This window comes from Rhincodon typus, chromosome 6 (assembly GCF_021869965.1).
Source record: "Rhincodon typus isolate 14 chromosome 6, sRhiTyp1.1, whole genome shotgun sequence".
NCBI lineage: Eukaryota > Metazoa > Chordata > Chondrichthyes > Orectolobiformes > Rhincodontidae > Rhincodon > Rhincodon typus.
The window spans coordinates 29936405-29950963 of record NC_063337.1 but is presented as its reverse complement, the minus strand read 5'-3'; the positions used below and the strand labels follow the sequence as shown (position 1 = coordinate 29950963).

General features: G+C 40.0%; 1 protein-coding gene across 1 annotated transcript in view; it reads right to left on the bottom strand.

Moving 5' to 3' along the window:
- LOC125483303 (NEDD4-binding protein 2-like 2) overlaps positions 1 to 8617 on the bottom strand; it is a 17494-nt gene extending 8877 nt beyond the window's left edge. Inside the window, exons 1-2 of the mRNA XM_048597911.1 lie at positions 8471 to 8617; positions 1150 to 1278 (exon numbers count right to left, since the gene is read on the bottom strand). Coding sequence (XP_048453868.1) covers positions 1150 to 1278; positions 8471 to 8617 — 276 coding nt within the window. The remainder of the gene's footprint in view (positions 1 to 1149; positions 1279 to 8470) is intronic.
- Positions 8618 to 14559: the final 5942 nt, after the last annotated feature.

Genomic DNA, 14559 nt, shown 5'->3' with positions numbered 1-14559 from the left:
AATGGGTCTAGGCCCGAAACGTCAGCCTTCCTGCTCCTCTGATGCTGCTTGGCCTGCTGTGTTCGGCCAGCTCTACACCTTTTTATCTCAGATTCTCCAGCATCTGCAGTTCCTACTATCTCTGATAGTTCATTTCCAATTGGATCAAGTCTACTCACGTTGGTGATTCACCTTAACCAGATCTGTGCTGTTCCCAGCAGTAAGATCAACTGAAAGCAATGCACCACTCAAGGATATAATTGCCAATGTGCATGACATAGGTATGGATGGCTGTCTCATCAGCCTAGACCAGAGAAGTCCTTTGACAGCCACAATGGAGGTGCTCCCCAAAATGTGGTTTGGGGAGGATGTCAACAAATGGACACAACTGCCTCTACAGGGGATGCCTGATTTACGAACAGCCAACTTATGAACTCGTACTTACGAACTTCCATATAGAAGTATAATTTTAAAGATCCAAAATACAAACATTTCCTGTTCTTACGAACAGCTATTTTACATTGTCCTGCAATGTGTTCTGACTTGTATACAAATCGACTTACGAATGGACTCAACAACTAGGGATGGCTTATACAAACATCAGTAGCATACTTTCAATCAATCAATGGTTGGAAAACATAAAGCTTTCTGATCAAATGGAGTTTGCACATTCTCCACATTTCTGCATGGGTTTCCATGGATGCTCCGGTTAGCTTCAACAGCCCAAAGATGTGCAGGTTAGGTGGATTAACCATGCTAAATGTACATGTCTGTACTGTGAAGGTTAGATTTAGATATAGATTTAGGTTTTAATGTCACGTGTACTCAAGTACAGGAGTACTGTGGAAAGTGTACAATATTGCCATTCCCGGTGCCATCTTAGGTACAGAGGAACTGACGTACAAAATCTTAGGTATAAAAATAGAAAAATAAAGAAATAGAAATAGAAAAAGTTAAAAAGTTCAATACTACAGTTCTTCTTAGTATAAATGAGAAAAATGAACAAATAAAGTTAAAAGGTAAACATTACAGTCCTTTCTTAAGCCATGGGCCTGCAGATGCTCCATGCTGGGCTTTCCCCATGAGGGATTACTCTCCCTCATGCAGGGCATTCTTTCACTCATGCTGGGCTAAGTCCTGCTCTGGCTTGCCAGCTGCTGTGCTACCAACAGTCGCATGACTACTGCTTTGCGCACCAGCCACTTTGCCTCCGATTACCACTTTGGTGCTGACTGCCATCTGGGCTTGCTGACAGCCGCTGCCATGCTCCATCATTGCTGCTGCCTCCACAACTGAGCTCTGCCCAGAAGGTAAGTAAAAAAAACACTAAAGGAACTAGAAAAGAAAAAAAAAGCAAAGAATGGCCTGTTCAAAGAATTCAAATGGCCTGCTAACACACCTAAGGGATACTATGATTCAAACAAGACACAACCAGGAAAGGGTGGGAGATGTAAGATAAATTGAGGACAGAGGTTATACTCTGAAGGTGTGGAACTCAATATTGGGTCTTAGAGGCCTTTTAGAAATAAAAGGGCAGTGCGGTGGTGCAGTGGTTAGCACTGTTGCCTCACAGTACCGAGGACCTGGGTTCGATTCCACCCTCAAGCAACCATCCATGTGGTGTTTACACATTCTCCTCATGTCTGTGTGGGTTTCCTCCCACAGTCCAAAGATGTGCAGATTAGGTGGATTGGCCATGCTAAATTGCTCATAGTGTCCAGGGCTGTGTGGGTTAGGTGGATTAGCTGTGGGAAATGCAGGATTACAGGGGTAGGATAGCGGGATAGGTCTGGGTGGTATGTTCTTCAGAGGATTAGTGTGAACTCAATGGGCTGAATGGTCTGTTCCCACATTGTAGGGGGTTTGATGATTCAAAAAAATAAAAGCTAATGGAATGGATGAGACTGGGGCTCAAGACCCTGGACAGTGCCTGCTGCCACCATCTTAAAAAAGGTGGATTTGCCATGGTAAATGGTGGAGTAGGGTAGGGGTGTGAGTCAGGGTGGGATGCTCTTTGGAGGGTCAGTGCAGACTTGATGGGCCAAATGGCCTCTTTCCGCATTGTAGGCATTTTATGATTCGAATGTGGAATCAGGCACATCTGCCCTCTATCCCCTGTACTGTACATATGCTGTATAGAACCTTTCACCAAGTCCATCAGGAATGATGTGGAACTTAGAAGGATAACTATCCCAGCTTCTGGAGGTGCTCAGGTCAATATCTTCCTTTACGTGGATTACATGACCATCCTCTGTTGTCAGTGTGCAGACTGATTATTGTGTGTAACCAGTTCAAATGGCCTCAGAAACAAAGGTAACGTGAGGCAAATTTGTTCTGTAGGAACAGGTTCAACTGATGTTTTAGCATCTTCACTGTCAGGTTAGATTACATGAAAGTGCTGGGGATTGGTTCAGAAGGTCCAAGGCATGTACCAAACATTGGAAGAGTTGACGGCCTTGAGCAAACAAAAAGTGAGCAAATGGGACCAACACTCTCTTTCATTTGTGGGTATGAACTTTGTCATCAAGTGCCAACTGTTCTTGGGATTGCTCTGTGGAGTGCAGGTCTGGCCCATTCTCACTCCTGCCCTGTGGCTATTGTCTGAAGTACCTTCTACTTTATGTGGATATCAAAAATGGGTAGTGCTCACAGGGATATTATGTACAAACCTCCAAATAAAAGGGAAAGAGCATGTTCAATATCAACCACAACCTGACGGCCAAATTTGTGTGTAACTGGATCAAACTGTGCTTAGAACCTCTTGATATAAACTCTTATTGTCACTGTTGGAAAGGATGAGTCTGGCCACATTGCAATGGAACATTCCAAATAATTAGATAATGCTATAGCATGTGTCCATTGTGGAGACAATTATGTAGAAAAACACCTTGACCACAAGTTCATCAGACAGTGATCACAAAAAGTCATAGAGGTTTATAGCACAGAAAGAGGCCCTTCAGCCCATTGTGTCCATGCTGGTCATCAAATATCCATCTAATCTAATCCCATTTTCCAGCACTTGACCTGTAGCCTTGAATTCACTGGTGTTTCAAGTGCTCATCTAAATAGATCGTAAATGTCTTGATAGCTCCTGCCTCTATCTTCCTTTTAAGAAGTGAGTTCCAGATACCCACCATTCTCTGCGTGAAAAAAACTTTTCCTCAAATCCTCTGCCATTTCAAGCATTCATCTAAATACTTCTTAAATATTATATATTCAAATCACTGGAGGAGCTGGCAGCCATGGGCAAACAAACACTGAGCATATGGGACCAACATTCCCTTTCACTTGTGGATATGAACTTTGTCATCAAGTGGCAACTGCTCTTAAGGTTGCTCTATGAAAAGGTGTTCAATGTCAAAAGGCATCACATGATCACCCTCTCTCTTCAGCAGCACAGGATCTCTCTATTTCAGAGGATCCTGATCCTACGTTCCTTCTCATCATTTGCCTCATCCAATTTTAACCTTCTTTGAGATTCAAGCACCACAAGCTTCAATAATTGTCTGAAAGTTATGCCCCTCCTGATTCTTCATACTTTCATTTGTCTTTGATCTCACCTTCTTTCCAATCTCATCCTTCGACCATTTCACTATTATCTCTGATCTCTCCCTCTCAAACACAAATGATCAGTCCTCAGCAAAAACCTTTTTATGGCTGTACACTTCTGTGATTGTAGATATTTTAATTTGGATCTTTTCTATACCCTTTAGGAGTTTGTATTGTTACAAATTCATCCCTGAGCTTTCTTATCAGCAATATAAATATTTCTAGTCTCCCTGCATCTTCTTATAACTCACTTGCCTTGTTTGAGCTATGAAATTAATCTGGGAATAGACCAGCATACTTAATGTATTCAGAATTCTTTTGTTGGGAATTTTGATCTGATCATCAGGCTACACAGGTTTAATCCCGTTTGTTCTTTACTAGTGCCAGATACTGCGCTTTGTCCCAATTTCCAAATGTTTACATTTATGTTAAACACCAATTACAGCCCTACCACTAATCCTTGAGGCAAGACACTTGCAAACATCCTTCAAAATTCAGTCGGTCGAGCTCTTATCTCAGAGTCAGAAGATTTATTTCAAACCTCACAATAGCCTCTAAGAACCAAGCAAGCACTTTGTAACTAATATGCTGTTGAGTTCCTACATTTTTGTATTGCTTTGGGAGCTTAAATATAATGCACTGTTTCTTGACTATTGAAATTACACTTTTCTCATGAATTTGAAACTAATCAACTTCTCCAAAATCATGGACTTAAATAGGACAGTTCTTTTTACATACACCAGAATAGAATTTCTGAGACTTTCTACATATTGATTTTCTGGCATAAATACATATTTAAAAAGGAATTATTTGTTAAAATCAGACTGAACCAATAAGCTGCCATGATTAAGTCAGGGTTTGTGAAACTTGCAATACCGTATCAAAGCACGCTTGGGAATTTTAACTGCTCTCAATCTTTGCCAGTGTTACATAGTGCTGAATTTTTCTATTCTACTTAGTATTGTAGGTTTGCTTAAAGTTACCTCACATAAGTATTTTCTTCTTGTACATAACACAGTCTTTCAAAAGTAATCACTTATTTTATGATCCCTGCATTACTTCCAGCATGTATATGTTCTCCATTTGTTTCCATACCTGAATTGAACACAGTGCTCAAAATTAAAACTAAGAAAAGCTTAGTAGTGCCTTAGATTTTCACTCTACTGATTTAGTAGTTTAGCTAAACATTCAATCATTAATGAATACACCACAAAACACAATAGGTGTTGAATCTACTTTCTCTTCCAGAAGTCCATCAACTTTACTTCAGTTAATTATTTCAATGCATACCGTATTGCACTCAGCTATACCAAGGAAATGTGAAAAAACATTTCCAGTTGCGAAGTTTAGCCAAATTGTTCTGTAGTTCCTTGGCTACTTCAGCAGACTTAATGAGGTGACCTGATTTACCATCATCTGCCAATTTTACCAACATAGAACGTATTTCTAAATCTAAGTTATTTCTGTGTAAATTTTAAACAATAATTTCTTATAACTCCTAGGCACAATTATTAACACCCCCAGTTTAACACTCAATGGTATTCAAAGCGTACAAATTGATTCATCAAATGTCCATTTCTGCTGTAAGTATGGATTTATGAACGTATAATGAAAAACATGGTGTAACAATGCATATTAGAAGAACATGACAGCAAAAAGCAATGTAGAGAAAACAGAAGTATGACAGATGTAAAAACTTCAAGACTAAAGGGTTTCGGCCTGAAACATTGATTTTCCTGCCCCTTGGATGCTGTTTGACCTGCTGTGCTTTTCCAGCCTCACACCTATCAACTCTGGATTCCAGCACCTGCAGTCCTTATTGTCTTCAAGATTAAATATTGTCCTCAGACGAAGAAGAGTAAGGATGGACTAGAATTTGATCAGGATTACAAAATATATAGTGTGCATAAATCAGAAGTGGTCCATTTGGCCTAATAAACTCATGGCAGTGTTATGCTCCAACTGAACTTCCTTCTATTCTATTTTATCTTACCCCGTGCACATATCCTTTATCCCTTTCACCTTCATATAAAGAAGTTCTTCTAAAATTCGTATTGAATCTGTTCGTCAAAATATTTCAAATAGGAAGTCATCAATAAATTTGCAGAACGAGTGTACAATTGGCAAATGGGCTTCATTCTGGTTGGCCTGCTAAAGAAAGGATATTATTGAATTGGAGAGGGTTCAGAAAAGATTTGCCAGTATGTTGCTGGGAATGGAACATTTGAATTACAATAATAGCTAGATAGGCTGAGACTTTCTTCACTGGAATGTAAGAGTTTGAGGGGTTACCTTTTAGAGGTTTGTAAAATCATGAGGGTTATAGATAAGGCAAACAGCAATGGTTTTTTCCCTAGGGTGGGGGAGTTCAAAACTGAGGGGCACACTTTTAAATTGAGAGGATGAAGTTTTAAAAAGGACATGGAATGACAATTTCTTTACATTGAGAATGGTTCGTGTTTGGAATGAACTGCCAGAGAATGTGATGGATGCAGGTACAGTTACAACATTTAAAAGACATTTGGATAAGTACATGAACAGGAAGGGTTTGGAGAGATATGGGCCAAATGCAGGCAAGTGGAGCGAGTTTAGTTTGGGAACATTGTCAGCATGGACTAATTGGACAGAAGGGTCTGTTTCCATGCTGTATGATTCTACTTTCCCCTTTTCTTAAAGTATTTTCTGTTTTATTAACTAAAGAACTTCAACAGTTTAAAGCAAAAGTGGCATCCTTTGTGAATATGCGTACTTGGTGTAATCAAAACTGAGCTTCTTTCCTTACAAATTAAGTCTAGTGACTGGTTTACAAAGCTGTACTTATCTCCTTATGGCTTTTGGTGTAGAGTCATTTTGGATTATTTGGCTCTTTGGTTGGTAGTCACAGAAGATCTTGTTTCTTCCTCAGAAGTTGGCACTTCAGAGGGAGAAATCTGAACTGGTTCACACTCAGACATGAACTTGTGACCGAATGGATCATGTTCATAATTTGGTTAATCAATCATTGAGATTTCTTGATATACACGAAAAAAATCCAATCTTTCCGTCATATCAACTAAGTATCTTTTAGTTCAGTAAACTTGTCTTACATTTCCCACAAGTCACTTCTGCGAATTTGAGGGAGGTTCAGAATATAAACATACTCATTTTGCCTGAAACTGTTCTCTCTTTTGTTTACATTGTGCTGACATCTTTTGACTGAACTGTTTGTGTTCAAGGGTACCAGTCAAATTTGGTAGAACCAAACTCAAAAGTATCCTTAACTTTCCCCTTATCAAAAGCTCAGCAAATGTTTACCCTGTAGTAGGGTGTGAAGTTGTTTGATATTTCAGGAGAAAATTAGTCATCCTCTGTTTCATTTTGAAACTTAATCACCTATTCTCTGCTTGTTTCTTGAGTGTTATTACAAATCTTTCGGCTGCTCCATTTGATACTGAAAAGTAAGGAGAAGTAAGGGTATATTTAATGCTATTTTGCTTCAGGACTGTTTTTTACAGAATAGAACACAACAGAGGACTATTATCTGAGAAAAGCTCCTCAGGAAATCCGTGACAAATAAAGATGGGCCATAAGTCAACGATTGTACTTTTTTAGCAAAAATGTTTTCACCCAGGTATTTATTTTGATCCATTTTGAGTAGCTATTGCTGAGCAGTAATACACTTTAATGAAAGTATGCATTAACTCTTTGAAACGGACAAGTTGACTGTGACCACAATTGCAAATAAATTCTTGAAGGTTTATTTTCCCTTTGATTCCAAATCACAGTCAAGCTCAAGTCAATAAACAAATTCTTTTGTTATAGATTTTGTACTGAATTTTGCCATGTGTTCCATATTGAGCTCTGCCAGAAATGTATGTCTCAAATACAAATGTGGCACTACTCTGTGAACCCACTTACTATCATAGTCATTGAGGTCTACACCACAGAAAAAGGCTCTTCAGCCCATTGTGTCCATGCCAATTAGAAACAACCACCTAAATATTTAATCCCATTTTCCAGCACTTGGCCCATAGCCTTGTATGTCTTGACATTACAAATGCACATCTAAACACTTATTAAATGTTTCTGACTCTACCAACCATCCAGGCAATGAGTTCTGGATTCCCACCACCCTCCAGGTGAAAACGTTTTTCTCACATCTTCTCTAAACCTTCTTCCGCTTACTTTAATTCTATGCCCCCTGAGCATTGATCCCTCTATTAAGGGGAACTGTTTCTTCCTGTCTATCTATGCCCCTCATCATTATACACATCTCAATCTCTTCTGCTCTAAGGAAAACAAACTCAGTCTGTCCAGTCTCTCTTCACAATAGAAACTCTTCAGTCCAGGCAATATCTTGGTAAATATTCTCTGCACCCTCTCCAAGATTATCACATCTCTCCTAAAATGCGGATTCCAGAATTGCACACAATACTCTAGTTGTGGCCTAATCAACATTTTATACAGTTCCAGCATAAACTCTCTACTCTTATACTTTGTGCCTCAACAAATAAATATAAGTATTCTAGATGCCTTATTCACCACTTTATCTGCCTGTCCTGATTCCTTAAGGGACTGGCGTACATGTACACTGAGGTGCCTCTGCTCCTTGGTGTATCCAGAGTCCCACCATTCACTCTGCATTCCCTTGCCTTCTTTGTCCGGCCCAAGGGCATCACCTCACATTTATCTGGTTTGAATTCCATTTGCCACTGATCATTCCATCTGACCAGCCTGTCAGTCCAGTAGTCTAGGGCTGTCCTTCTCACTATTTACCACCCCACCAATTTTTGCATTGTCTGCGAACTTACTGATCAAGTTCCTACTACATTCAAATCTAAATCATTTATGTAAACCCACAGTGATTTAAACCACAAGCCTGAACAATTACCCTCTGCTTCCTGTCACTCAGCTAATTGTCGATCCAATTTGTCAAATTTCTTTGGATCCCATGGGCTCTTACCTTTGCTATCAGTCTCCCGTACAGGACCTTATCAAGAGCCTTGCTGAAGTCTGAGTAGATTGCATTAAAAGCTTTGTCCTCATCTATACACCTAGTCACTTCTATGAAATATTCAATCAAGTTGATCAGATATGAACTTCCCTTCATGAAACCACACTGACTGTTCTTGATTAATCCATGTCTCTCCCAATGCAAATTAATTCTGTCTTTCAGAGTTGCTTCCAACAGTTGCCCAACCGAGGTTAGACTGACCGGCCTGTAGTTTCCTGGCTTACCCCTTGCTCCCTTCCTAAATAACAATACTACATTGGCTGTTCTCCAGTCCTCCAGTACCTCTTCTGCGGCCAGATAAGAACTAAAAATTACTGCAAACACCCAAGCTATTTCCTCCCTGTCTCCAGCCCTGGAGATTTTTGTATTTTTAAGGTTAGCACACCACTCAGAACTTTGTCTGATAATTTAAAAAATTATATTACAGACCTTCTCCCTGATTTCTCTACCCATATCATCCATCTCACTAGTGAACACTGACCCAAAGTATTCAGTTAGATGCCTTCCTACATCGTCTGGCTCCATACACAAATTACCACTGTACTCCTTAATGGGCCCTACTCTTTCCCTCATTATCCTTTTACGTATAAAACAAGTACAGTTTAGGATTCTCCTTTATTTCCCCTTCTAGCTCTCTCAGTCTCCCTTTTAATTTCCCTGTTGCACATTATCTACTCCTCTAGGGCTTCTGCAGTTTTGAGCCCTCAGTATCTGCCATAAGGCTTCCTTTCTCAATTAATCCAATGCAATGTATCCCTTGATGTCCAGGGTTCACGGGATTTGATCATTTCACTCTTCTTCTTCCTTAGTACATGTTGGCCCTGTACTCTCTGTATTTTCTTCAGATTTAACTGAAAGTATTTGCTCCAAGTCGACTTTGGCCAAATTATCTCTTCCACTCCATCTTTGACTCTGCCATTGTCACTATTACAGACTTTTATCATAGAGTTGGACTACAAGTTATGAACTGTTACTAGTGTGAACCCTGCCCCCCCAAAAAAAATTAATTGATGTATATGGCTCCAGTTCCATGATTTGAAGCACCACATACTGGGTTGAGATTGTGATTTGTATCATGACGATTGAGGAGTGCATCACTAGTCAAGCTTCTATTAGAAATGGCATCAGCATATTGTTGTGCTTTAAACCCTCTCTATTTCACTTGTTTCTTCCACAGCTCAAGCAGTGAAGCAAATACAATTACAAGCTCAGAGAAGAATCACCAGTACTATTGCAAATAACTAAGAAGGGTCCAAGCTCAGACACACATATGGTTTTGAGGCATTGACTACATTTTTCTTCTCATTCACTGGTGGTTGTCTATTTTTATTGACTTTTAGGTCAAGGCACACATCTTCATCTTGTACAGAAAACACACAAGCTCCTGTATACCTCCCTCACAAGAGGGAGAGCTGAATTAAAAAAATGTTATTGTCCTCCCTCACCTACCCAAAACAAAGGCTTTCTTCTGATTGTGATTTTTTATTTTCTTTTTCCTTTTAAAAATCAGCGTAGTGTGTTTCCCCAAACCCTGTTTGTGAAGTCCAATTTAAAATTACACAGTAAATTCTTTTGGGCTAAAACAAAGTAAGTACTTTTTTCTGAATTCAAAATCCATGGAAATGATTCACAACACACACTAATGCACACATGCACCTCAGAAAAAAGAAAAGAGAAAGGAAAGGAAAAAAATAATACATTACAAGTTATTTAAAATTCAAAATATCAGAATTAGATCATCAGAACGTGAGTTAACAGTCATGTAATTATTGTGCAGTTGAGGTTCTTTCAGTTGCCTGTGCAAAACAATCTGTTTCATAGGATCTCAGACGCAGTTGAGTTGCTGATGAAGGGGTCATAGTTGTAAATTGGAACAGGTTCATTTTTTATGTGAAATGCAAATTTCTTTTCAGAAATCATACCTTTGAGAACAGAGGTTTTTTTGTTTGTTAAGCATAGAGCTGCTCACTTTTTTGTTCTTACTAGCAGACTGACAAACAACAGTCAAAGTTGTAAAGTTAGAGGTGATTCAAACAAATCAGCAGCTTCAGTCACATGACTGGGGTTTTGGGTTTAGCCACTCAGTTCATGAGGTAGGTTATAATGCCATGGCCATAGCCAATTGTGTTTTGAGGCTGATCACTGTAGAACCATTAGGGCCAAATCAAGACACAATGGGGCAGGGTAGAGGGACATAGGATGATATAATGCTTATGACAATCTATAGGGGTGGGTAGATGTGCATGAGGTGGCATGAATGGGGTTTGGGGAGTGTATGGATATGAGAGGGTGTGAGGGTTCAGGGCCAGAGAATGTTTTATATTTCATTCTTTTACTTTGATGTTTGGCCACAATGCTGGTACTCTGAGGTAGATATTCAGGCCACCTTGGGAATTAGCTGCCTCCTCAGCTCTACCTAATTTGCCTGGCCTGAGTCCCAAACCAATCCAATAACTGGACCAAAATGGAGAGAGCTGAGTGGTTACTTTTAACGATCAGGTTGGAAAAGCTGAGAATTTGTCCAATTTTGCACACCATACCCAACACAGGAGTGAAAATCATGGCCAATGTCTATAGTTTACTAATTTTGCCCTTCCAATTTTCTAAAATAATAGAGTGATGTTTCTGATTTTCTCATTATCCCAGAAATCATTTGACTGAGCTGGTTAGTTTGGCTGACACTCCAGTATTAAAGGAGTATTTCATTGTCCAATGACATCTCATCTGTCTGTTTTGACTGACTTTAAAAGTATAGGTGTTCTCGGAGAATAAAACTGAATGAATCGAAGGTGTTGCCTTCTTGATCTGAAATTGTTTTGTTATCTGGATTCACAATCAAGATAATCCTCATAATGAGATGCAGTCTAATTCAAGATACATGTTAGAAAAGCTGAGCAAAGATTAATGCTTTCTGACTAAAAAGGGAAGAAAATTGTGCAGGCTTGTTGTTGACACATCCATTGTTAGGTTTCGCTACTGCTACTTGGGAGGGATGAAAACTAGCTTGGCAGGGTGTTGAGAACCCAAGAAGCAGATTCAAGTTGTAGAGAAGTTGGAAATGGAAGGCAGAAAATTATATCCGGAACACAGAGGAAACAGTGGCTAGAAAATAAACAACAAGGTAGTTTGTTAATTCTAAATGGGACATACTTTTATGCAAAAAATCTCAGGAATGAGGCAGATTAACTAAGAGCGCAGAATGGCACTAGGAATATGAATCAAACTGTTAAACTGTTCGCTTCTGCCTGTAATCAGACTTTTAAAAATGTTTTTCTTGTTTCTTTTACAGTTTGAAATAGGCTGTGATACATTTTCCACAAAACCCTTTGTTTGCGAAGTCAAATATAAAAATGACCTGCAGCAAATTCTCCAAACAGAAGTATTTTTGCATTCAAATCTAGGGGATGAGGGTCACAACACGTACTCACATGTACAAATATACAAGAAAGAAAGAAAAAAACAAGAGAAAGACTGGAAAGAGATTCCAATTAAGAATAATTTATGAATGAAAATAATGTAACTTTTGTCTGACAGTCAGTGTCCGCTGTAAGTTGAATTCAATACAAACTTGTAATCAGGTGAGTACAGTTGGTTGCAGTTTCAGAATCCCTTTTAAAGTTGTCAAGGATGTAGCACTATAAGATTGGTCCTCTTTTCAGGTGAATAAAACATTTCTTCCATCTAACCAGCTTTTCAAGAGTTTGAGTTGAGGCAGATTTGGCTCAGCCTAGAGTCTGGTCATGATGTTAACAGGCATTAGATTCTTGACACATTGATGTTAACAGGAACTAGATCCTCCTGACTGGAGGGATAATGTCCAGAGACTACACTTAACTTCTCCACACATGGAGAGTCAGGGAGGGGGCTATGGTCACATGACATGTGAGCCACACATTATGGGTAAGTTTCATTTCAACGCTTGGTTTCTATCTGTTTTGACAGGGGTCTAGTATTCACCTTAGAATATAACACAACTATTAGAACCTCCTAGTTGTAACAAGATTAAGCTTCCTTACTTTTGGTTAATGCACTGTCGATTTGTTTGAGATAAAAGGTGAGATGTTAGTGCCAGAATTGTGAGAGCTGTCATACAAACTAATCAAGCAACAGCATGATATAGTCATTCCCATGGAATTATACCTTACAGACAATGTCTCATCATTACCATTACCACCGAAGGTGGCCCCATAGTTGGAAGGGAGCTGCCCTTGGAATCCTCAACATTGATTCCAGATGCCATGAAGTATCATGGTATCAGTTTAAACATGGGCAAGGAAACCTCCTGCCGATGACCATCTACCCTCATTCCCGCAGATTGTGAATCAGTACTCCTCCACGTTGAACACCAGTTAGAGGAAGCATTAAGGGTGGCTAGGACACAAAATGTACTACTGAGTGAGCTAGTCTAGTCCTAAAACACATAGCTACTAGACTGTATCTAGGGCAAGTGGTAGGGGAAACAAGAGGTGGGAAAAACATACCTGACCTTGTCCTCACCAATGTACCTGAAACAGACGCACCTGTCTATTACGATATCAGTAAAAGTGAAGACCACGCAGTCCTTCTGGATCAAAGTCCTGTCTTCACATTCAGGATATCCTCTGTCACTTTATCTCTATTGATGTGGCCAAACTTCCTGAGTTTCTCCAGCAATTCATGTTTTCATTTTGCATACTCAATAATAATCTGCTCACTGATGCTCGGTTTGATTTTCACCAGGTCCACTCAGCTCCTCACCTCATCATAGGCTTGATCCAAACATGTACAAAAAAGCTGAACTCAAGAAGGGAAGTGAAGGTAACTGCCCTTGACTAAGGGTGGCTAGGGCACAAAATATACTACTGATCAAGGCACTGTTTTACCCAGTGAAACAGGAGACAAGAGGAATCAGTGGGGAAACCCTACTGGTTGGAATCATACTCAGCACAAAGGAACCCTTTTCTGATGAAGGGTCTAGGCCCGAAACGTCAGCCTCTCTGCTGCTATGATGCTGCTTGGCCTGCTGTGTTCATCCAGCCCTGCACCTTGTTGTCTCGGATTCTCCAGCATCTGCAGTTCCTACTATCTCAGCACAAAGGAAGATGGCTGTGGTTGTTGGAGGTCAATTGCCTCAGTCAACTGGTATACTTAAGGCATAGCTGCCTTATAAACAACTTTACATAAACATCTCGTACTTTGCTGAAGCCATGATCATTCCCTCAGTCTCTCTATCCACCTCTCTGTCATGTGTTCGCTTCCATTATCATTAAGGAAGGTGCCATTCACATAGTGCCAGTCATTAACCCTTACACCCGAATACTGCAATGTCAAACATTGACGCATCACAACTTTTTTCTTCACTTGTGGGATGTGGACTTTGCTGGCTGGCCAGCATTTATTGCCTGTCCCTGGTTGCCCTTGAAAAGATGGTGGTGAGCTGCCTTCTTGAACAATTGCAGTGCATACATTGCAGGTAGACTCACAATGCCCTTAGGGAGGGAATTCCAGGATTTTGACCCAGTGACAGTGAAGAAATGGTGATATATTTCCAAGTCAGGATGGCGATTGGCTTGGAGTGGAACTTGCCAATGGTGATGTTCCCATGTATGTGCTGCCCTTGTTTTTTTAGATGGAAGTGGTCGTGGGTTTGGAAGGTGTTTTCTAAGAACCTTTGGTGAATTGCTGCAGTGCATCTTGTAGATGGAACACACTGTTGCTACTGCGTGCCAGTGGTCATGGATGTAGTGTCAATCAAGCAGCTGCTTTGTCCTGCATGGTATCAAGTTTCTTGACTGCTATTGGACTGCACTCATCCAGACAGGTGGGGAGTATTTCATTACAGTCCTGCAGATGGTGGATCGGCTTTGGGAATCAGAAAGTGAGGTACTCACTGTAGTATTCCTAGCTTCTGACCTCTTCTTGTAGCTACTGTATTTGGTCAGTGACTCCAACGATGCTGATAGTGGGAATTTAGTGATGGGAACACCATTGAATGTTAAGGGCAGTGGTTAGATTGTCGCATATTTGGAGAAGGTCATTGCTTGGTGTTTGTGTGACAT